General features: G+C 36.3%; 1 protein-coding gene and 1 long non-coding RNA gene across 3 annotated transcripts in view; one reads left to right on the top strand and one right to left on the bottom strand.

Moving 5' to 3' along the window:
- LOC133520028 (uncharacterized) overlaps positions 1–22,589 on the bottom strand; it is a 32,331-nt gene extending 9,742 nt beyond the window's left edge. Inside the window, exons 1-5 of one of the 2 annotated variants that reach the window (XM_061854282.1) lie at positions 22,348–22,589; positions 20,212–20,309; positions 10,041–10,129; positions 9,713–9,865; positions 2,273–2,412 (exon numbers count right to left, since the gene is read on the bottom strand). In XM_061854282.1, coding sequence (XP_061710266.1) covers positions 2,273–2,412; positions 9,713–9,865; positions 10,041–10,129; positions 20,212–20,309; positions 22,348–22,533 — 666 coding nt within the window. In that variant the 5' untranslated portion in view covers positions 22,534–22,589. Of the gene's footprint in view, positions 1–2,272; positions 2,413–8,607; positions 8,758–9,712; positions 9,866–10,040; positions 10,130–20,211; positions 20,310–22,347 lie in introns of those variants that run through there. The other variant, XM_061854281.1, reaches the window with a different exon arrangement.
- On the top strand, positions 9,077–9,954 carry LOC133520030 (uncharacterized). Its single transcript, XR_009799692.1, has 2 exons — positions 9,077–9,165; positions 9,729–9,954. It is a non-coding gene; the product is annotated as an uncharacterized LOC133520030 (long non-coding RNA).
- Positions 22,590–23,978: the final 1,389 nt, after the last annotated feature.

Here is a 23,978-nt window from a genome sequence, read left to right as displayed (position 1 = left end):
CTGTTAGAAAAGTGCGAATAATTGTTTTGTTGCAATAAAGTTCCATATTTTTTTTACAGTGAGTGCATTTTGTTAGCGACCGCCATGCGACCGCAGACCGCCGGCTTTGCTTGTCTTTAGCATAGTATGGAGAGTACTAATAGTAAGTGGTCAAGTTTTTGAAATTTACTTTTGTGTGTTACACAAATATTTAGACAATTTGTCATATCTGTTACAGAAAATTACAAGACACTATATGCATAAAACATTGGTATCGTACCGTATATAAGGTACAAAAATCAAAGACTGAAGTTTTAAAAAGATCGAAATCCTCAGCGCGTCGGCACTGATGCGCAAAGTTTGTGATCTGTAAATCCTTAATGCGAATCCAATAACTCCCTCATAATGTAATCTGTGCGTTTGCGTAGAACCAATCTCAACGTTCATTTGAATGAATATATAAGTATACCTAGTGTCAATGTACATATAATATAAATATATCTCTTATATTATAAATGTAAAGTATCCGCTGAACTAATTAGATGTAATTTGTTTTGGAGAGAGTTTAAGGCACGGGAAACGGGAATTATTCTTAACTGAAGAAGTCGAACCAAAAGATAGGCTGATTTATTTTTAATCATCGCTTGACCGAATTTCTAATCCTTAAAATTCGTAATTCCACGGTTAAGGCTGACATCAAATAAGCTATTTTTGCGCGATACCCTACCCCGGTTTGGAGTATCATTTATTGCCAAGTATAGGACTAGAATCATATCACAAACTTCAGTTCTGATATCCGTTTTATAGCTCCTTAAATGGAAACTGCAATATATCACGGTTTTATTTAACCCATATGTGAACACATTAAGTCCGAATCATTTAACCTAAGAACTTTTGAATTGGCTACTCACTCGAGGTATTGCACCGACCTTAATTTGGGAGGAGGTAATTTTTAGAGACCCTTGGTCTAATAAAGCAACATACTGCTGATACAAAGCGAAACATCACGTTTCTAGAAAATTCTGTTTCATGTTTATGAAGAATAAATTATAAGTGGACAGGAGCAATCAAACTTCTCACCTAAGTAAATAATGAGTTTGCAAACTTTATGTCGAATAGTACTGGCACCAAATCATAAGAAATTGAAAACTTATTTTTGATATTTCGCCGATACCTGTACAATTTCTACCACTTTGCAAAGTTAAAAGTTGAATCGTCCTTTGTGAAGTTGTTTTGTCCTTTTATGTTTTCGCGTGCTTAATGAACATATATACAGCAATTACTTTCAAAGTAATGAACCTCAATAATTCACCAATTAAAACTATGTGTTTTTTCTCCGGTCATGGGCAGTATGGCGGCATTTCTTTTAAAACAACAGAAATTATTGAAACGCCAAACTTAAGTAGCTTTAAATATGACTCTTGGTTATAGTAAAATGTTGCAATTGATGAACGCTGATATAAAATACTTATTTTACAGGATTTGTGGTATCATACGTTTCAATATTAGTGCCATATTTCTTCTCCGCATTAGGCTTCGCCTGTATCTCGGGGAACCAGGGGGAGGGCTACCTAGAAAACCGGCATTCGCAAATTGCGGGGATATTTCTATTTTACTCTCACTAAGACATAATCAGAGTGACAGAGAAAAATGCCCGCAATAAACGAACTTTGATTTTTGTGGTTATAGCCCAGGTACAAATTTGTTAATATACTCGTATCTAAAACTTAATGGTTTATAACTTAATAGGTGCAGAATCATATTGCAGAATATTAAATCTAAAGTGCATTATCTAAAATATCTTTAGTCTCGGTATAATTTAGAGATGTAATAAATTTGAGGGAGTTTCTTAGCTTCTATGAGGGACATATTTAAGGTTACAGTATTTAAGTATGGGATTATAGGTTGTTACTGTAATGCGATCACCGAAACGTTTTTAAAGGTAATGCGTACTTCGGGAATAGGTAAATTGAAGATGCGTTTTTTTTATCAAGGAATTGTAAGAAGGAATTGATTAAGAGATTTTATGTTTGTATACAGATTTTGTGTAGGAATAGGTAACTGTCGGACGGTAAAAACTTGAGCTTGAGCATAGAAATCTGAAGTTGGAAATCGAAAGGGTCTTTTGAGCATCATTACCATATACATCACGGGTATTTGTTCTTGAGTTATGGATGTTTTCAACGTCATACACTCGTATATCTACTCGTAAGTATTACATATAACATCTTAACTAGATCAATTTGTGTAAGTTTGTCTAATAAATAAACAATAAAATTTACTTTGTACTTACCTTCTTGCGGAAATGCGTCGGCACGCCGGCGGGCAGCCGCGCGACGAGCCGCATAGCGTGCAGCCATTCCGCGTAGCCGCCCTCGCCCGGGCCTTCGTTGCCGGATGGCGTTAAGCCGAATCGGGCGCCAGTATCGCCCGCTGCAATAAATGCAAATATCAACTCTACTGCACGTATTATTAGGTACAAATATGAAATTACTGTAAGTATGTAGGTACTCCAATTGCTTGATGCGGCAGACCAAACGATGACTGTTGGCTAAAAATGGTTGAGTTGATTGACATAAATTTTGAAGCAAAATGTTGTCACTCTTACGGAGAAATATGTTACTTGTCAAAAAATATATTTTCAATATTCACTTTCATCGGTAACTGTACTTTTCTTTCAACAGTCAACTAATACCACAGAATAAATAATAGTACTACCCGTACAGAAAGGAAACTTCCTACAAAATTTTGGTTGTCAAAATTCATGTACGTAATTATCTTATCTGTGGTGTTGCGCGCAAATGGACGTCAAGTAGAGCAAACCCTAATAATTGCTCGAGAGCAATGCTGAGCCGAACAGAGCCGAGAAAGCCCGAACGCTCTAGTTTCCTCCACCTGCTAATACTCATTGAGAAAATTCTAACAAACCCAAGCACAATGAGTTTGCATTGTTTTATTGCAGAGTTCCTTTGGCCACCTCCGGTCTCCATCAATAGATCAGCTCGAACTTAAACCAGTCGTACCAATTGCATTGTCACCCAACTTACATAAGTATGTGCAGATTGTGAAGTTTCAGTTCTATCGAATAATGGGAAGTGGGTCTAATTAATTTAGCTTGCATGGTTTGATTAATAATTTTTAAGAAAAAAAAACCGACTTCAATGAGGGAGACCGAGGAAAGAACGAATATTGTTGATTTTGGATTTCATACAATGAAATTAAAGGTCAGCGTCCTACGCCTAATTATGTAGAAAAGGAGGTAACGTGTTTTTTTTGTCACTGCACCCACCTTGATACATTTCAGATTTGCCCTATGGTTGATTGGTAAGATACCCGCAATAGGGTATTCGGCTGTATTTAAGATAAATTATTTCACACCATGCATGAAATAAAGCACCAGATAATTATTAAAAAAAACTAAATAGATATAAATATAAAAATGTGCCTTAAAAACCTAACTGCTTGACAAAAATGCAAAGAGAACAAATTGCAAAACGTGAACTATGCATCGTTGAAGAGTTCCGTTCTGTTCATCATCAGCAGTTCCACTTCATCAAATGTCACTTTTACAAATGTAAATACTTGATTTGTTGATGAAAATACTAAGATCACTAATATCACTATATATATGCCTTTAACATTTGAGGAGTTCCCTCGATTCCTCATGGACCCCATCGTCAGAACTTGAACTTGACAAAAATTTGTCTTGAAAATCTAATTTGCTTAACAAACAGCGAAGAGGACAAATCGCCAAACGTGTACTATGCGTCGTTGAAGAGTCCCAATCTGATCATCATCAGCAGTTCCACTTCATCAAATGTCACTTTTAAATGTAAATGCTTGATTTGTTAAAGAAAATACAAATTTCACTATATGTATGCCTTTCACATTTGAAGAGTTCCCTCGATTCCTCGTGGATCCCATCATCAGAACTGAGTTTTGACAAAAACGGGACCAATCTGTATATATATAAATTCAAACAAAAAAATAATTTTCAAAATCGGTTCAGAAATGACGGAGTAATGGAGTAACAAACATTAAACAAAAAAAAACATACAACCGAATTGATAAACTCCTCCTTTTGAAATCTTGAAGTCGGTTAAAAATTTACAGACAATGGGACGAATAAATAAAACTAAATAAAACTTCGTAAACAGCTTATGTGCAGATATGGACTAGAGTAAAAGGATTAAATTTATGTCAAGTGTTCAATCAGGCCCTTAACTGTCGGTATATTAAATTAAATATTGCCGAAATATGGGTGACATTATTACACAAATTCACTAAGTCCCACGGCACGGCGGTATGTCCTCAGGAGACACGGTTGACAAAATGACCCAGCGGTGTGTGGCTGTACATACTTATACAGCTGTCATGCAGTTGTGCTAAAGTTTACTGACAGTAAGAGGACAATCTAGAAGTGATGGTTACTTAAGTGTGGCGTCACCGCATTTGTACGGTGTTTGTTTAAGCCGGCCAGCAAAACTTCTATGTCCATTCGTTTCGGCTTAGACGTACAGTCGCCATCAGATATTTCGAAGCAGCCAAGGTGTCCAAATATTTCTGAGCAAGACTAAATTTCAATAAATTATGCACACTGCAAATGCCATTTATATCATAACTATTGCAATACATACTTCGTAAAGCAAATACTTCAAAAAGGATAAAATATAATACTATCCATTTTTAAGTATATGCTTTACCAACTGATATGTTTGAAGTCGGATTTATAAAAGGATAATATTTTATTTTATAATTTTAGAAGTCGGTTTACTTTTTTTTGTAAAAAGTTTTTATTTCTCCATTTTTAGGGTTCCGTAGCCAAATGGCAAAAAACGGAACCCTTATAGACTCGTCATGTCCGTCTGTCTGTCCGTTTATGCCACAGCCACTTTTTTCCGAAACTATAAGAGCTAATATACTGTTCAAACTTGGTAAGTAAATGTATTCTATGAACCGCATTAAGATTTTTACACAAAAATAGAAAAAAAAACAATAATATTTGGGGGTTCTCCATACTTAGAACTGAAACTCAAAAATCTTTTTTCATCAAACCCATATGTGTGCGGTATCTATGGGTAGGTCTTCAAAAAGGATATTGAGGTTTCTAATATCATTTTTTTCTAAACTGAATAGTTTGCGCGAGAGACACTTCCAAAGTGGTAAAATGTGTGTCACCCCCCCCCCCCCCCCCCCCCCTACTTAGTACTTACTAGATGGTAATATTACCGTGCAAACTTTTACCGAAAATTGGTTTAAACGAGATCTAATAAGTAGTTTTTTTAATACGTCATAAAATTAAAAAAAAATTTTTTTTTCATCAAACCCTTAATATTTCCGTTTTTCGCCAATTGCCACAAGCGAATCCTTCAATGAAATTGAAGTCGGTTAATAAATAAAATATAACAGATGACAGGCTCAGATTTACTATTATTAGCTTGTTGGCCGGACTGTCAACTGTTTATAACGTTTGCCCTTGTACGGAGCAGTGGTGGCTTAGTGGTAAGAGCGTGCGACTTGCAATTCGGAGGTCGCGAGTTCAAACCCCTGCTCTGCTCTGAGTTTTTGTCTTACCAGTCGCTTCTCGGTGGAGGAAAACATCGTGAGAAAGATAATGCTCTTTTATGGCACAATCCTAATTACAATTACATTACTAAGCGTAATAATAATACTGCTTAGGTCTTACATTATTTGACTGACTTTAAAGTCACGGCAAGTTTGCTGTTTGGGGTACGGCGTCTATCCTACACCACCTTACACCTACTGGTAGAGAGGGTACAGTCGCATGGGTTTCATTGCCGCGTTCTTTAGCCAGGGACGTATTTTAGAATAGGTATCTACATTTTTTGTGCCATTGTGCTGGCTGACAAGAAGCACTTGACTTGGCTGAAGTTTGAATTGTATATCTATCCATTCTAATTGCAACGATTGGAATTAGTTCTTGTTTTGTTATGATTTATACTATTATCGTATTTCGTATGGTAGAGTAAATTTATATTATTTTAATGCACGACAGCGATGCATAATGCAACGGCACGTTTCAAATTCATGAGGCTCGAGATTAATCAGAGCGATGTTTTTATTTATTTACTACGTATTTCACAAAATATGAGCAATGTTGCAGTCTTGCAATGAATACATTTTCTTTTGACATTATTCGGAATTATTGAAATAATCAGTATATGGGGTAGGTATTCGTCTCATTTTTTTAAATAATAACACAAATTGACTGAAGTCCCATAGTAAGCTCAATAAGGCTTGTGTTGCGGGTACTTAGACAACGATATATATATATATATATATATATATATATATATAATATACATATTTATAAATACTTAAATATGTAGAAAACACCCATGACTCAGGAACAAATATCCATGCTCATCACACGAATAAATGCCCTTACCAGGATTCGAACCCGGGACCATCGGCTTCATAGGCAGAGTCACGACACTCACGACCCACTCACTAGGCCAGACCGGTCGTCAAATTAAGTTCTTTCTATCCTTATGGCACTTTCTGCTGTGATAGTTTTTAGGAGATAGGTATTTCTGAGAAATTTAGAATATATTGCTAATTACCTCTAGTTTTACATATTTATAGTTAGAAAAATATAGTAGTCCTGTTATGAGACAACGATGCCAAAAACATAAACAGGACACCATCGACAGCGTCAAAATTAATGCAAACAGCCTATTAGGCTGACTCAAAGCAGGCCATTACGTCTAGTCTAGCTTTTACAGGACAGAATATACTATACTCTTCAGATATATGCACAGTTACTACCTTATTATTTCGGGGAGGTTGTGTCTACAAGTTGAATGACGTTCCTGTTGTTTTTGTCCGCTGTCTGGCGGTATCGCTTAATTAATTTTCATAAATAGAAAATACATTGGCAATTAAAAAATCCACACGTTTGTATAAAATTCAACTTCTGGCGCGTCGTTCTTATTGTCTGGATTGAAAATATGACCGATTCTGAGGAAGATGAAAATACTTGTCTACAAAAATTTACCTCCTGACACCTTGCGTACAATTTTTTGTACATATATTCCACAAATGATTAAGTAAATATATTAAACATTTTTATTGTGCACCATACAATATAAAATACACAGACAAGAAATACAGTTAAATTCAACGCTAGGTAACAAGTGTAACAACAGGCGGTATTATCGCTAAGAAGCGATCTCTTCCAGACAACCTTTTCCTACCTACTTATTTTGAATTTTCATTGAATGAATAAATAAGAGTTTCAAATTCAAAAACAAAACCATCAGTGCATCTGGGTCTGAGGAGGTTAAGATTATGCATCAATGTATATTTATTATAATCTTGCAATTATTTTATGTACGGTTTTTACTCTGAATTAAAATTATACATGTTATTCATAGTAGATCATATAGAATCATAGACAAGAAAAACATCAGCGTAAAGTCAGGAAATTAGAAAAGATATGGCGCGCCGAGCGAAACTTGCGACGGAAGATATGGCCATCGCGCGGGTTTCAACGTTTTACCTTAATTGCTCTAAAAATATACTTCTGTTTAAATTTTGCTTGTCACGCCTCTCCTCGGCTATAGTGATACATCAGTATGTCACTAGCTATTTTAAACTAGAATCAAACTGCTGTGGTATGCAGCGTAACGATGTACTCGTACAATTGAAATTAAATTGTTTTTCTATTGAGCCAACTTCAACCTAGTAGGTTGGTTGTATATGATCTAGTTTCAGTGAATTTATTATGTCATTTTTCCTTTTTAAAAACGTGTAAAAATTCAATAATATTGATATAATTAAAACCACACATTTGCCTTATACCCCTAAGATTTACCATTGAATCCAATTTGGTTATTTATAGGTCAAGTTTTGGCTCTTAGAATTTGCTAACCAAACACAAAAAACCGACGAAGTGCGAGTCGGACTCGCGCACGAAGGGTTCCGTACCGTCTTCTATAAAACCGGCAAAAAATCACGTTAGTTGCAGTAGTGGCAACAGAAATACATCATCTGTGACAATTTCAACCGTCTAACTATCACGGTTCATGAGATATAGCCTGGTGACAGACGGACAGACGGACGGACAGCGGAGTCTTAGTAATAAGGTCTCGTTTTACCCCTTAGGTACGGAACCTTAAAAATCCAGATATTTTAATAAGACATGAGTCGAGAACCTTTCTTTGTTAAGTACCATTCTACTGCCTGACTTCGAGAAGCAAGTTTTAATTAGGCACATCGGGAAAGAAGCTGGGTAATTTTATTTTACCAAGAATTTTATTTTCATTGTTCTTTCACATTACAGTTTCTGTAAGATATTTGTATTTCACATGAATAACTTTTAAGTAGTTACCTAATGTAGAGGTTACCCAGCATGTCATGACTTATGGAAAAGTATAATAAATAATACAGACCTGGCATAAATAACCTCAAAACGATTTTATTCACTTTGTTTATAAAGTTAATTGATATTATTTCTGAGCAGTTTTGCTATAATTAGTCAAAGGCTCCATTATCAGTCTGTGAGTGAGTATCAAAGATCACGATAATAAGGTAAGCCTCGAAAAAAACTTTAAAGGCTTCAAAGGAAAAGGTCAACTCCCTATAATTAATTCAATTTAAAAGTACCTGCGCCTGCCCGCGAAGAGGCAGCTAAGTTTCGGAGAGAGTTGAGGATGGCACTCATCTGTCCTGGCCAAGGAACACATTGGACAACACACGCATATCACTACACAACCACCAAGTCAGCGACCCACTGCAGTGTCACTGCGGACGCGACCATCCTCAACCCCGACACACCACTCCTGATATTCCCAATATTCACCACTAACAACCGGGATGGGAATTGTAAATTATCCCCCATATCTCGGCAGCATTTGAGACTGCGTATTCGACCAGCTGATGCGATGTTTACTGGGAAAGTCGCGAAATAAAGCGACGGGACCGCTGGCCCTGTACCACGGTAACACCTAAAATCGTCATATCGCAGGACTTGAATGCACTTTAGTAGCCTGTTTGCATGACAAGGATATGAAAGCGGAGCTTCGTGGTACCTGCCACGGGCATGCGCCCTGGAGACTTGAAGCAGCGTGCTTGTGTGTGTTGTGTATCGATTTCGCAAACTGCCTGTGTACGTCAGTGTCAAGCTGTGTTAGACGTGAGGCGCCGATCTTAGTCAGCTTAGAAGTGCGTAATGCTATTTTAAGTCTTCATGAATGAATTTGTAGTTGTAACTTTTGCCTCATAAATAAAATTGTTTCATTTTGATCATTTGGATTGGATAGAAGGACCTGTTTGCTAGCTCTACATGTGATTAAAGTACGAGTACAATAGCTTGTACGGTAACGACATAATTGCATGAAGTATCGATTATTCGCGAGGCATTCTGCAATTTGTCCAGCTCTGGTAGATACTTAATGTACACCCAGCCACAACGTGGCATGACCACTTTATGAATCCAGTCATAATGTGTCTTTGCAATTTTATAGCTCGCTGTACATATTCAGGAGTGTGTACCAGCGTTGCATGACTTAAATAATTTCTGTTTCATTCCGTCTACAGTCCACATTTAATAATATAAACACAAGTCTGGTATAGTTACTCATATGCCGCAGTAGCAAAATGAAGGCGGCACTCAAACTTGTAACAGTCGCAACCTGATCTAACCTCTCTATTATCTATTACTGTAGCCCTTATTCAATAACGTAAACAAAAGTTTAGCATAAATAATTACTGATATGTCGCAGCAGCACGGTGAAGGCAGCGCACAACCTCTTCTGTTGTCGTCGAAGCCGGTCTCGCACTCGCACACACCGCGCCAGTCGTTCACCAGCCACTCGCAGCCTGACCTCCCATTCGATGGCCTGCTTTTGGAGATCTTCCCCATCTGTATTTTATTAAAACAAAGTCGGCTTAAACCTTTTATCAATGAACGATTTATGCTGCAGAATGTATAATAAAGTTGTGAAGCGCAAAGATTTGTCATTTTTGCTATTGCTAAGTACTTAAAAACTTCTATAAAGTTCACTATACAACTTCTAGGTACTTTAATCGACACATACCTAATCCTTCCAAGTAACTTCGCTCGAATGAGTCGTCGTGGTCGTTGCAAATCGACTGCGAGGACGCTAGAGATGCGGCTGAAGTTGATCTAAAGTAAACAATAAGTACTTGATTAAGCTGAGGTGGGTCTAGGCATTTACATTTATTTTTGTGGCAATTTCATTTCAATTTATGTAAATACAATCAAAACTTTATTTAATCACGTAACTACTGAAAAAAGACAGCAAAGTTTTAGTGTTAAATATCTAATCAAAACTAACAGAAGTCGTACCAAAATAAATAGTAGTTAATTAGTAAAATACTTTACAAGAATCGGAGAAGTCAAATTTAGTTGTTATATCAGACAGATAAGGAACGATAAATAAAAGTCTGACAACTAAAAAAACCAGGAGCAGAGTAAAAGCTTTCAAATTCTGCTTAGCTTACTTACTCAAACTATTTTTGCTGCCGTTGAATTACCTATAAGTACGTAAGGCATTGTGGATAACCAGAACCTGACTTTAGGTTGTTATATTTAGGACACTAACAGCTAGTACACAGGATTAGAAATTATTCAGCTTTTCAATGCACTTATTTTTTTATCAAAAGAACTTATTTAGAGTGATACTATAACTAATAAATTGGGTAATTGGATAATCATTACTTTTGTGTCATTTTAAGGTAACTAATTGACGAAATATTGCCTCGTTCTCGTATACAAAACATAACCATTAAAGAAATGTTTTTTCTTCGCCCACGCTTCCATCGATAAATAAGCTTTTTTATCGGTTTCGGATTTATTCTGTTTTTAGGGTTTCGTTATATTTACCAAGCCTATAGCGCCTTCACAATACATCCCCAAAATATTTCTTCAAACAATATTATATTGATGTTGTTTCCTCACATCAGAAGCCGCCGCAAATAAATGAATATTGTGTTATGGTTCCTGACGATGATAAGATTTATAATACCTATTAAATAAAATACTCTCTGCGAGGCTTTGTTCATGTACTGTTTCATACAATATACCCCTTAGGCGGCATGTTCAGAGTGAAATATCCTAAGTGGTTACTTATGCTTCGCAGAACTCGATTGCGCTTTTATGGAATGCCCTCAGAACAATGAATAATTTACAAATAAATTATTAGACGCAGAGTAAAAGGTTTGCATACAATATTTATAGGGTTCCGTACCCAAAGGGTCAAACGGGACCCTATTACTGAGACTTTGATGTCCGTCCGTCCGTCCGTCGGTCACCAGGCTGTATCTCATGAACCGTGATAGTTAGCCAGTTGAAATTTCTACAGATTATGTATTTCTGTTGCCGCTATAACAACAAATACTAAAAACAGAATAAAATAAATATTTAAGGGGGGCTCCCATACAACAAACATATTTTTTTTGCCAATTTTTATTAATAATGGTACGGAACCCATCGTGCGCGAGTTCGACTCGCACTTGGCCGGTTTTTTCCTTTCGTTTGGTGTTTGTCGATGTCAACTTGGTTTCCCGCGTAGCGTCTGGGAATACGTAATTAAAACCGAAGAATGACTTAAAATATTAATGTGACTTACGAAAGTGTCAATTATAAATTACCTTCTATTAGCTTATATGGTTATATGATCAAAACTGGTAAGTAGGTACCCTAGTCTCGCTCAAATCCTAAACCACAACTTTATGTTCGATTCTGAACAGACATTAATATCGTCTAAAAAAAATAAGCTGAAAACAACTATCTCCTAAAAAGTCCTTTGCCTAAAAAGTCCAGTCACTCCTCCTTCTCAGACTACCGTCCTATTTCCATTCTTCCTTTCCTCTCAAAAGTTCTAGAGCGTCTAGTACATCAGCAGTTTACTTCTTTTTTGAACAGACATGCGCTCATGAACCCATACCAATCCGGTTTCCGTTCAGGCCACAGCACAACTACCGCTCTTGTAAAAATTACTGATGATATCCGGGCTGGTATGGATAATCGTAAGATCACGGTATTATCGCTTTTGGATTTCAGTAATGCTTTCAACACGGTTGACTTCGATATCTTGCTAGGCATATTGCGTTCACTTAATGTATCTCCTGCGGTAGTTGACTGGTTTCGCAGTTATTTAGTAGGGCGTCGGCAGCGTATAAAGGTGGATTCCTCTCGATCTTCGTGGTGCAACACGCTTGCTGGTGTCCCACAGGGCGGCGTGCTGTCTCCTCTTCTTTTCTCTATCTTTATAAACTCTATCACTTCCAATATTTTGTCCTCCTACCACCTTTACGCTGATGACCTTCAAATATACTCTCAGGGCTCTGTTGCCGATCTACCACAGACTATCTGCGCCATGAACACTGACTTGGAGAGCATCTTAGATTGGAGTAAGCGTTACGGTCTCAAGGTAAACCCTACTAAAACTCAGGTTATGGTAGTAGGTAGCTCAAAGCTTACTGCCCGGATTGATTTTGGCTCTCTACCTGCCATTGTGTTTGACGGTATTCAGATTCCCTTCTCTCTCCAGGTAAGGAATCTCGGTGTCATGATGGACCAGAGTCTCTCTTGGGCACCTCAGGTGAGTGAGGTTAGTAGGAGGATGTTTGCTGCAATTGCATCGCTCCGCAGACTTCGAAATTTCTTGCCTTACGCCACTAAAATTGCGCTAGCTCAATCTCTCTTACTGCCCATATTAGATTATGCTGACATTTGCTATCTTGACCTTACGCAGGATCAGCTGAATAAGCTTGAGCGCCTCCAGAATCTCTGTATAAGGTTTATATTTGGCTTGCGCAAATATGACCATGTGTCTCAGTTTCGTTCTCAGCTCAAGTGGCTTCCTATTCGTCTTCGCCGTGACTCTCATGTTCTTGCCCTCCTTTATGGCATTCTCTTTAACCCCGCTACACCACCTTATCTCAAAGAGCGTTTCAAGTATCTCTCTTCTATCAGATGTTCTCAGACTCATATTCTTGCTCCACCCTTATCTACTTCAAAATTTTATAATAGCTCTTTTACCTTCCGGGCTGTTCGGTTATGGAATGCTCTGCCAGTAGAATTAAGATTAGCTAAATCTCTCCCCATTTTCAAAAATCAGCTGAAACTATACTTTCTATCTCTACCTTAAGTTGCCATTTATATATTGTATATGTGTAAGTATAAATATATATATTGTATTATATTATATTGTATATTTATTAGTATATTAGGTATTGTTTTAATCTTAATATATATATAAAATGCTAATGTGCGTAAGTAAAGACACGGTTTTCTCTATCACCACTATTTCCAATCAACTTCCTGTTGGGGTGGTAAATACCCCTTGGTCTCCCGGTGGGAGTAAGGGAGTTTGGTCGCGGTGGGTGGAAGTGGGTGGTTGTGGGTGGCTAAAATGTGAAAAAATATATATCTGTCCTTTTCTAACTCATGGGAACTTTTGGAAAGTTCTAAAAATTTCTGGAATTTCTGGAATAATCTAGAAAACTCCAGAATGTGTACAACTGTAACAATCGATCTAGAATGTTCCAGAAAGTTCTAGAAATTTCTGGAATGATCTAGAAAGTTCCAAAATTGTGTGCGACTGCTAAAATCGACCTAGAATGTTCCAGAAAGTTCTAAAAATTTCTAGAATGATCTAGAAAGTTCCCAAATTGTGTGTGACTGTAACAATCGATCTAGAATGTTCCAGAAAGTTCTAAAAATTTCTAGAATGATCTAAAAAGTTCCAAAATTGTGTGTGACTGCTAAAATCGATCTAGAATGTTCCAGAAAGTTCTAAAAATTTCTAGAATGATCTAGAAAGTTCCCAAATTGTGTGTGACTGCTAAAATCGATCTAGAATGTTCCAAAAAGTTCTAAAAATTTCTAGAATGATCTAAAAAGTTCCAAAATTATGTGTGACTGCTAAAATCGATCTAGAATGTTCCAGAAAGTTCTAAAAATTTCTAGAATGATCTAAAAAGTTCCAAAATTGTGTGTGACTGCTAAAATCGATCTAGAATGTTCCAGAAAGTTCTAAAAATTTCTGGAATGATCTAAAAAGTTCCAAAATTGTGTGTGACTGCTAGAATCGATCTAGAAAGTTCTAAAAATTTCTGGAATTATCTAGAAAGTTCTAGAAATGTTTGGAAAGATCTAGAAAGATTCAAAATTGTTTGCAAGTGTAAAAATCGATATGGAATGCTCTAGATAGTTCTAGAAATGACTAGAATAATCTAGAAGCTTCTAGAAAGTTCCGAAATGTGTGCAACTATTGAAATTAATCCTGACGATCCAGATCGTAATTAAGTACCTCGGAATGTTCTAGAGTTTTCTCATACTAGAAATTTCGATTTCCAACGGTATATAAACCGAAAATCAGTGACTTTTTGTCAGTTGAACCGTGTTTACAGTCGCGAAAAGATCAATTGAAGCCAAGAGTGAACAGTGATTACATAAATTGAAGTGATTTGAACAAATGAAAAAGTAAAAACTATTTGACTATTCTAGAGTGTTCTGATACTAGAAATTTCGATTTCCAACGGTATATAAACCGAAAATCAGTGACTTTTTGTCAGTTGAACCGTGTTTACAGTCGCGAAAAGATCAATTGAAGCCAAGAGTGAACAGTGATTACATAAATTGAAGTGATTTGAACAAATGAAAAAGTAAAAACTATTTGACTATTCTAGAGTGTTCTGATACTAGAAATTTCGATTTCCAACGGTATATAAACCGAAAATCAGTGACTTTTTGTCAGTTGAACCGTGTTTACAGTCGCGAAAAGATCAATTGAAGCCAAGAGTGAACAGTGATTACATAAATTGAAGTGATTTGAACAAATGAAAAAGTAAAAACTATTTGACTATTCTAGAGTGTTCTGATACTAGAAATTTCGATTTTCAACGGTATATAAACCGAAAGTGAGTAACTTTTCGTTAGTTTTATCATTGTAACAACCAAGATATTCGTTTTGATTAATTTTATTACTTTTTTTATATTTACAATGCCAAGGCGAAAAAAAGTATTTACAAAACCCAAAGTGGTTTCAAAAAGAAGAAAAATAGCACGTCAAAATGAAACAGAAGAACAAAAAGAAAAACGTGTTTTAAACATTCGTAAAGGAGTAAAAAGAATTAGAGAAAATTTAACCGAAGAGGAAAGAGCACGTATTAATGAAGAAACCAGATGTCGAGTAAGATCACTCAGAAATCGTCAATCTGCTGATCAACGTGAACTGGAAAATACCAAAAAAAAAGAAAGAATGGCTACTTTACGCCAACGACGAGCTGCTTCATGTAAAGTTGGAAGTTTAGAACTTCAGGCTTTCCATTATGATTGCAAAAAACAATACAGTGAACATCCAAATATTGTCATCGGAAAAATGGATACGATATGCGAGTATTGTCATGCCCGGAAATTTAAAGGCGAAACTGCTGGTATATGCTGCTCGAGTGGTAAAGTCAATTTACCAGCACTAGATGTACCACCACCTCAATTACTCGCATATATGACTGGAGAAACACCAGATTCCAATCATTTTCTACAAAATATACGTCGATACAACTGTTGTTTTCAAATGACTTCATTTGGAGCTTCATTAATATGTCAGGAAGAAAATTTCAGCCCGGTTTTTAAGGTTCAAGGCCAAATTTATCACCGATTAGGCTCTCTTTTGCCGATGTCTAATGAATCTCCAAAATTTCTTCAAATATACTTTGTTGGTAACGATGAACTTGAAACAGACCAACGTTGCTCTAACTTTCAGGGACTGCAACGAGATATTATTCAAAAATTACAACGTCTACTTCATAATCATAATCAACTAATCAATGTGTTCAAGACTTCTCTAGACCAAATGGCTGCAGATAATTATAAGATCGTCATTCGAGCAGATAAAAGACCAGCCGGTCAACACGAACGAAGGTTTAATGCACCTCAAACGAACGAAGTTGCCGTAGTCATTGTTGATAACGAATGTAGTCGTCGTGATATTATTATTCAACGTCGAAGTAATAAATTGCAACGTATTGCTGAAACACATCGTAGTTATGATGCGCTACAATATCCGCTAATTTTTTGGCAAGGTGAGGATGGTTATCATTTCAATATTCAACAAATCAATCCAGCTACAGGTGTCGAAACTAACAAAAAAGTATCAGCTATGCAATTCTATGCTTATCGAATTATGACTAGAAATGGTGAATATAACCATATTTTAAACTGTCGGCAGCTATTTCAGCAGTTTATTGTAGACATGTATGCTAAAATTGAAACGGAAAGATTAGATTTTATTCGCCATAATCAACGAAAGTTGCGTTCGGATGAATACATCCATTTGAAAGATGCAATGATAAATGATGGAAACGTCGATAACATGGGAAAATTGGTCATCTTGCCATCGACATTCACTGGAAGTCCACGTCACATGCATGAATATGCTCAAGATGCAATAACTTATGTTAGGAAACACGGCAGACCAGATTTATTTATAACATTCACATGTAATTCTTCATGGATGGAAATCAAAGAAGAATTACAATATGGTCAGACGGCCAGCGATCGACATGATATTGTTGCCCGAGTTTTCCGTCAAAAACAAATTAAATTTATAGACGCCATTGTGAAAAATCAAATATTTGGTGTTGTTATCTGCTGGATGTTTTCAATTGAATGGCAGAAACGAGGATTGCCACATTCACACAACTTAATTTGGCTCCAAAATAAAATTCAACCGAATCAAATAGATGATATCATCAAAGCTGAATTTCCAAACCCGGAAGAAGATTCTGATCTTTATAGTATAATCGTAAAAAACATGGTTCATGGCCCGTGTGGTGAGCTAAATAGAAATTCTCCGTGTATGAAAGATGGAAAATGTACGAAACGTTATCCAAAGCCATTTTTGAACGAAACAGTTACAGGCGAAGACGGATATCCTAAATATAGACGTCGATCACCAGAACAAGGCGGATTTACAGCTAAAATTAAAATACGAGGTAATGCAGAAATTCAAGTTAATAATCAATGGGTAGTACCATATAATCCACTTTTATCTAAAATGTTCAATGCCCATATCAATGTTGAATACTGCAGTTCTGTTAAATCTATAAAATATGTATGCAAATATATTAACAAAGGCAGTGATATGGCTGTTTTTACGTTAACCAATGAAAACCAGCATGATGAAATAGTACAGTATCAAATGGGTCGTTACATTAATACCAACGAAGCAATTTGGCGAATTTTAAGTTTTCCAATACACGATCGAGATCCACCGGTTCAACATTTATCCGTCCACCTAGAAAATGGACAACGTGTGTTTTTTACAACAGAAACAGCACAAAAAGTTGCGACGGAACCACCAACTCGAACAACTTTAACAGCATTTTTTGAATTATGCCAGAAAGACCAATTTGCTAAGACTTTACTTTACTCAGAAGTACCCAGCTATTATACATGGGATACAACAAGTAAACAATTTAATCCTCGAAAACGTGGAATGCAAGTAGAAGGACATGATGGAGTGTTCAAGAGTAACACAATAGGACGAGTCTACACAGTGCATCCAAAAAACGCTGAATGTTTCTATCTACGCTTATTACTTCACACTATTCGTGGTCCAACGTGTTTTGAAGACCTAAAAACTGTCAATGGTTACATTTGTGAGACATATCGTGAAGCATGTCAAAGATTGGGTCTACTAGAAAACGATAATCATTGGGAGTTAGCTATGAATGAAGCAGCCCAAACGGCAACAGCAAGTCAAATTCGTGAGCTATTTGCAATCATATTAACTACATGTAATCCTTCTAATCCAAATCGACTATGGCTTAAATATCGAGAATATATGAGCGATGACATCTTGGCTGATTTACGACAGCAAAATCCGGACTTAGAAATTAATTTTAATGAAGAAATTTTTAACAAAGCTTTGATATTGATAGAAGATAAATGTTTAGCAATTTCTAACCAAACGTTAATACAACTAGGTGTTCAATCTCCTAAACGAAATCATTTGGATGTTATGAACAGTGAATTTTTAAGAGAAACAAATTATAATATCGACGAATTGAGGCTTTACATCCAACACAACAAACCCTTATTAATTGAGAGTCAAAAACAAGCTTACGACATAATAATGGATTATTATAAAAATCAGCGAAGTGGTATAATATTTTTAGACGCACCTGGTGGCACCGGGAAAACATTTTTGATAAATTTAATTCTAGCTGAAATCCGTGCAAATAAAGAAATCGTTCTCGCCCTAGCATCATCTGGAATAGCGGCAACACTTATGGATGGTGGACGAACGGCACATTCTGGTTTAAAATTACCATTAGATGTAGCTAACTACGAATTCCCGGTATGTGACATCACAAAATCATCGGCACGTGGACAAATATTAAAACAGTGCAAAGCCATTATATGGGATGAAAGCACAATGGCTCATAGAAAATCCCTAGAAGCACTAAACAGAACACTTCAAGATTTACGCGACAACACGAATATAATGGGAGGTGTATTGTTAATACTATCAGGCGATTTCCGTCAAACGCTACCTGTCATTCCGAAATCAATGCCGGCAGATGAAATTAACGCTTGCCTGAAGAAGTCGTTCATATGGGAACAGGTAAAAATAATTAAATTAACAACAAATATGAGAGCACAGATTTCAGGAGATGAAAAGGCCCAAGAATTTGCTGAAAAACTTTTACAAATAGGAGAGGGCACTTATCCAATAGACGAAAATACTGGCCAAATCACACTAACTAATGAGTTATGTAATGCTGTTGAAACACCGGAACAACTTATAAATGAAGTGTATCCAAGTATTGCTGAAAATTATACTAATTCAGAATGGTTACGGGAGCGCATTATTCTAGCCACGAAAAACGACATTGTCAATAGCATCAACAACATCATCCAGGAAATGATTCCGGGAGAAGAGAAAATCTACAACTCAATCGATACAATGACTGATGAACAAGAAAGCGTAAATTTTCCTTCTGAATTTTTGAATTCACTAAATGTTCCAGGAATGCCATTGCACTGCCTTAAATTGAAAGTTGGTTCACCAATTATTCTATTACGAAATCTGAACTCGCCAAAATTGTGTAATGGTACGAGACTCTGTATTAAACAGCTACAAAATAACATCATCGAAGCCAGTATAATGACTGGTAAAGAAAAAGGACAAATAGTATTTATACCACGAATACCTTTAATATCAAATGGATTGCCCTTTACGTTTAAACGTTTACAATTCCCGGTGAAGTTGGCTTACAGTATGACCATCAACAAAGCACAGGGCCAAACATTCAAATACTGTGGCGTTGACTTAAAGGAACCATGCTTTGCACATGGTCAATTATACGTTGCATGCTCACGAGCAGGATCACCTCGAAATTTGTTCATCTACAGCCCGGGCAATAAAACAATAAATGTAGTCTATAAGCAAGTATTATAGAAAAATTAAACAAAATGTAAATGTATAATATAACGTGTAATATGTTAATGTATTTATCATATATGTAGTATGTAGAATATCATATGTAAATAATTGTGTGAATAAAACATAAATTTTCCATTTACTAAGGTGTTTTTTATTCTAACTTATGATTATTTCAATTAGTTAATTAGTTAATTAATTAAATATACTTTCTATACACCGCATATTTAATGGTCGACTAAGTCTTTCAATATCTAAGATAGAAATCTATATTATCTACGTTAAAAAATGCATCCTCAAATATTTTTTATACCATTAAACATGCGATTTATTTTAACCCGAGCAACGCCGGGTTTTGCAGCTAGTACTTATATAAGTAGTATGTGTGTTTGTATTTAATAGTCTCCATATTTAGCTCCTTGCACTACCTGTTGACTTTTGTATGAGTTCGAAATTTCCTGCTACCTAAAGGTTGTCTGGAAGAGATCGCTTTTTAGCGATAAGACCGCCTGTTGTTACCTGGTTCTATTTTCCTTTAAAAATCATTTGTAGTTTTACATGTATGTAAAATGTATAATTGTTGGTGCAATAAAGAATATTTACTTACTTACTTACTTACTCCATATCTTTTATTTCTTAGTTCATTAGAATGACGTATTTTTTGTATAGTTGTGTAACATGCGCGTTGGTGACCCTAACACTCCGCACCCTCGTTGAGCTCTGGGAACCCTACTCACCGGCAGGATCACAACACTATGAGTATTTCTAAATTCTACATATTGTGACTTACGCATGGCAGTAGTCGAAGGCACTGCTGGTACCCCAGTCCCGCTGGTCCGCATACAAGTCATCCAACAGATCTTGAACCAACTCTCTTACGTCCCGCTTCTGAAAAGATAGAAGTTTAACGTACGTACGTAGTATTAACACCTGAACAATAACCTATAGTCGGAGTTTTTTCAGGTCAAACTGGTGACCGTACAATATACCAGGCTAGGTCCAAACTTACTGTGAATGTGAGCTTATCGAAGGCTAAACCGCAATAAAAACATGGAACCCAAAGCAAAAACATCAGAGTGATATGTTACTTAGTGTACTTCGTAAGTTTTAATCGTCACTGAACTAGCGATAAGCAATATCTGAAACATTTAATATATTTCTTTAACGGTGAGTAGTACATAAGTACCAATTTCAACTGTTGAAAATTACATAATTGACAGAAATGTTAAGAAAAAAAGAAAATTACATAGTTGAAAATTACACAATGTTACCGAATAAATTTCACTTAAATTTCATGTAACTTTTCCGTTACTTTTCTGACGTCAGTAGAACGTATTGTGATTGGAAAATTCGAGATTATGTGACAGTAGCCGCGTGGCTAAAGGGTAATCATACCCGGTTGTTATATGTACCATGGATGGGAGTTCGCCCTTTTTACTTTCTTTTTATTTATTTTTTAACTTTTCAGGTCATTCTCCGCTTTACGTTTCATTCTATTTGGCATACATGCTGTTAATTCCGATTTAAAAAATTTGTGTACAGTTTGAGACAAAAAAGCAGGCAGAGCTTTAACGAATTCTATATCTTAACATATTATATAGCAAAGTCGTCTCGCCGCGTCTATTTGCTAAAAACTCGGAAACTACGAAAAAATCTAATAAATATAAGTCATTTTTTTCATTTGAAACTTACACTTTGGATTGGAAATTTACAAGCTGCCCATCACTACACTGGACGACATATATATTTCAGTTTTATTGTTATTTAATATCTGCTCAGCGCCGATAAATTTTGCCGCAGTATTTGTTATACAAAGGTTAATACAGTCACAGACTAGTCAATGATGCTATAAGAGTAATAAGATAAAATCAAAGTTGTAAACTATAAGGCTTTGCGTGTCTAGTGCTACAGCAATGAACGATCTCAGGGTGCGTAGCCAACGTGCCAATCGTTAACGCTCCGTAGCGAACGAAACGCAACTGTCACTGTCGCACTAATATGGAAGGGTGATAACGATTGGCACGTTGGATAAGCATCCAGGGCCGACGCGACGGAGACTTAGCTATGCTGAAACCCTGTCTAATTTTCGCTTGGAAATGGTCCAGAATCTCCCTCCGCATATTTAAATTTACAAGACATTTTATTCGCTCTTATATAATATTGGTTGTAGAGGAGTACACAATAATAAATATCAAGTCGTAAATATATTTAAAAAAAAATCTGAATCCGCTCCCTGCAAAATAACCCCTAGTTGGCCGTAAAATACGAAACTCTCGGCCATTCTCCTTATTAGCTCGTTAAATTAAGGTTGAAGCTCTTTATTATCATTAAATTGTACACAAAAATAATGTCGTCGTTGAGTTAATTTAGGTGCAGGTTTGAAATAATAAGTGCATATTAGGATTTAGTATCTCATTAATGTTTTAGGATTAAGATTATTATATTTATGCACAGTAAAATCTAGATTATTATAACGACGATCAATCGATATAAATAACATAATCGACGAAATTATAGGTTATTCTTTATTATAAAGTAATAGGTAGGAGCGTTATGTATAAGTTTGTCCACATATATTAATTTAGGTATACCTATACGAAAACTATTTTTATTGACAGTGTTGAATATTTCTGTGACCTCTAAAGCTGGCCATGCACACAATATTGCCTGTACAGTTCAACTGCACAGGTAAACTTGGTTAGAAAACTGCACAGTTGAATGCCACACACGCTCCTTGTTATCTGTGCAGTTGACAAAACTGCGCAGGCATTCCCGAATGTGTATGGCCAGCTTAAGCTTTAACAGTAGTTAGTTCTGTATATTACCGTACGTAACCGTAAGCTTGCTAAACATCAAGACTTGTTTTCGAACCAAGCAATGTTTGGTATGGTCGGCAAAGTTAAGGAATTTTACAGTACATTTTTACCTGTTGCACATAATTTGTGATAGGAGGAGGTGGCACCACAGAAGGTCTTCTGCCGTAATTGATCTTGGGTACAATTATTTTCTTCGGCTTCTCCTTTTTTTGTGGCTCTGTATCAAAGGGTGTGAAGTCCAATTCGATTTTCACCACTTTTAAATTTATAGGTTGCTGTACACTAATAGTTCTCATTTTGTAGAATTTATTACGCACTTATGTATTTATTTATTCCAAGTGAAACACTTTGTTGTTTTGTCAAGATTTTTTTTTTTTTTTAATATGGCTTACTGTTGATTGCCATTGTCAAGATTTAAACGTAACCGTCATAGCGTGATCCATGGACAATAGAAGATTGGGAAATTTCTCTATGAAATTAGAAAACTTTTAAGGTTGTTTACATTTTAATCTTGGTTTGATTAATATTTAAATCAAATGAGCACTTGGTTGGATGAGTGAGTAAGATCGATTGTTGGCGCTGCGGCGCGGGAGGCGCGATAGCACCCACTCGTTGTAGCCGGGAGTCCCGATACCGTTGATAACGACTAATTTATTCAGCCCAATGCATGCCCAATGAGTTAAAGGCCAGCGGACTGTGAATTATTAGTTATTTTTCATAGATATTACTGAAAAAAAAATGCGTTTTGTTCCAGGACTTTACAGTTGGTCCCATTGTCATTACATCACAAAACCTGATGATGGGATCCTGTAGATATCCTGGAAAATTATAAGTGTCCTGTAAGTTCGGGTTCTCCTCTCACTCTCACTGAGCGTAAGTGTGAGCGAGATGGGCGTGCGTGCCCGGGAACGCGGATATCGATACAATACAATTATCTTAATTGTACACCTTACATAGATTACAAATATACTTACTTTTTACTCTTTGGTTTAAATAAATGTACAGAAACAAACAAAAACAATTTGATAGAGGTAACAACAGGCGGTCTTATCGCTTAAGAGCGATTTCTTCCAGACAACCTTTGGGTGTCGCAGACAATAAAAATAGAATGTACGGTACGTGGCGCAAGGAAAAAACAAAAAAATAATGAAAAGTCGAATTGAATATAACGAAACAATACAAGACATTAATATAAATAAACATACTTACTCGTAAATAGGTCTACCCATAACGTCGGGGTAGTGCAATACCGCGCAACTAACAAAGTCGTAAGAGTTCGAAATTCAAACAATGTACAAGGTAATTGGACCTTACTGCATTTGTTAGTTACGCGGTATTGCACTATCCCCGACATTAAGCATACATAGAACACCATGCCATACATACATAACAAACTACTTATTAAATAAAGAAACAACAGCGTCATTAACAAATAATATACTTAATACTCAATAGTTTACACTAACGAACTACCTTTTTATTTTTTTATAGCCTGTTTTAGTGTCCCACTGCGCGGCAAAGGCCTCTCCCCTTGATTTCCATGATTCCCGATGTGGTGTTTCCTCCAGCTAGTTGTTCAGGAAGCTGCCCAGGTCATCCCGCCATCTCCGCCTGGGCCTGCCCCGTCCACGTCCCTCTACGGCATCCACTTGGTGGCTATGCTAGTCCACCTCTCCGGATGCATGCGAACTACTAGTTTATTAAAATGTATCAGAGGTTTGCTAAGTTTCATGAATAAGAG

This window comes from Cydia pomonella, chromosome 7, assembly GCF_033807575.1.
Source record: "Cydia pomonella isolate Wapato2018A chromosome 7, ilCydPomo1, whole genome shotgun sequence".
Lineage (NCBI taxonomy): Eukaryota > Metazoa > Arthropoda > Insecta > Lepidoptera > Tortricidae > Cydia > Cydia pomonella.
Note: the sequence above shows the minus strand (reverse complement) of the source record. Positions and strands in the feature narration are given on the sequence as shown.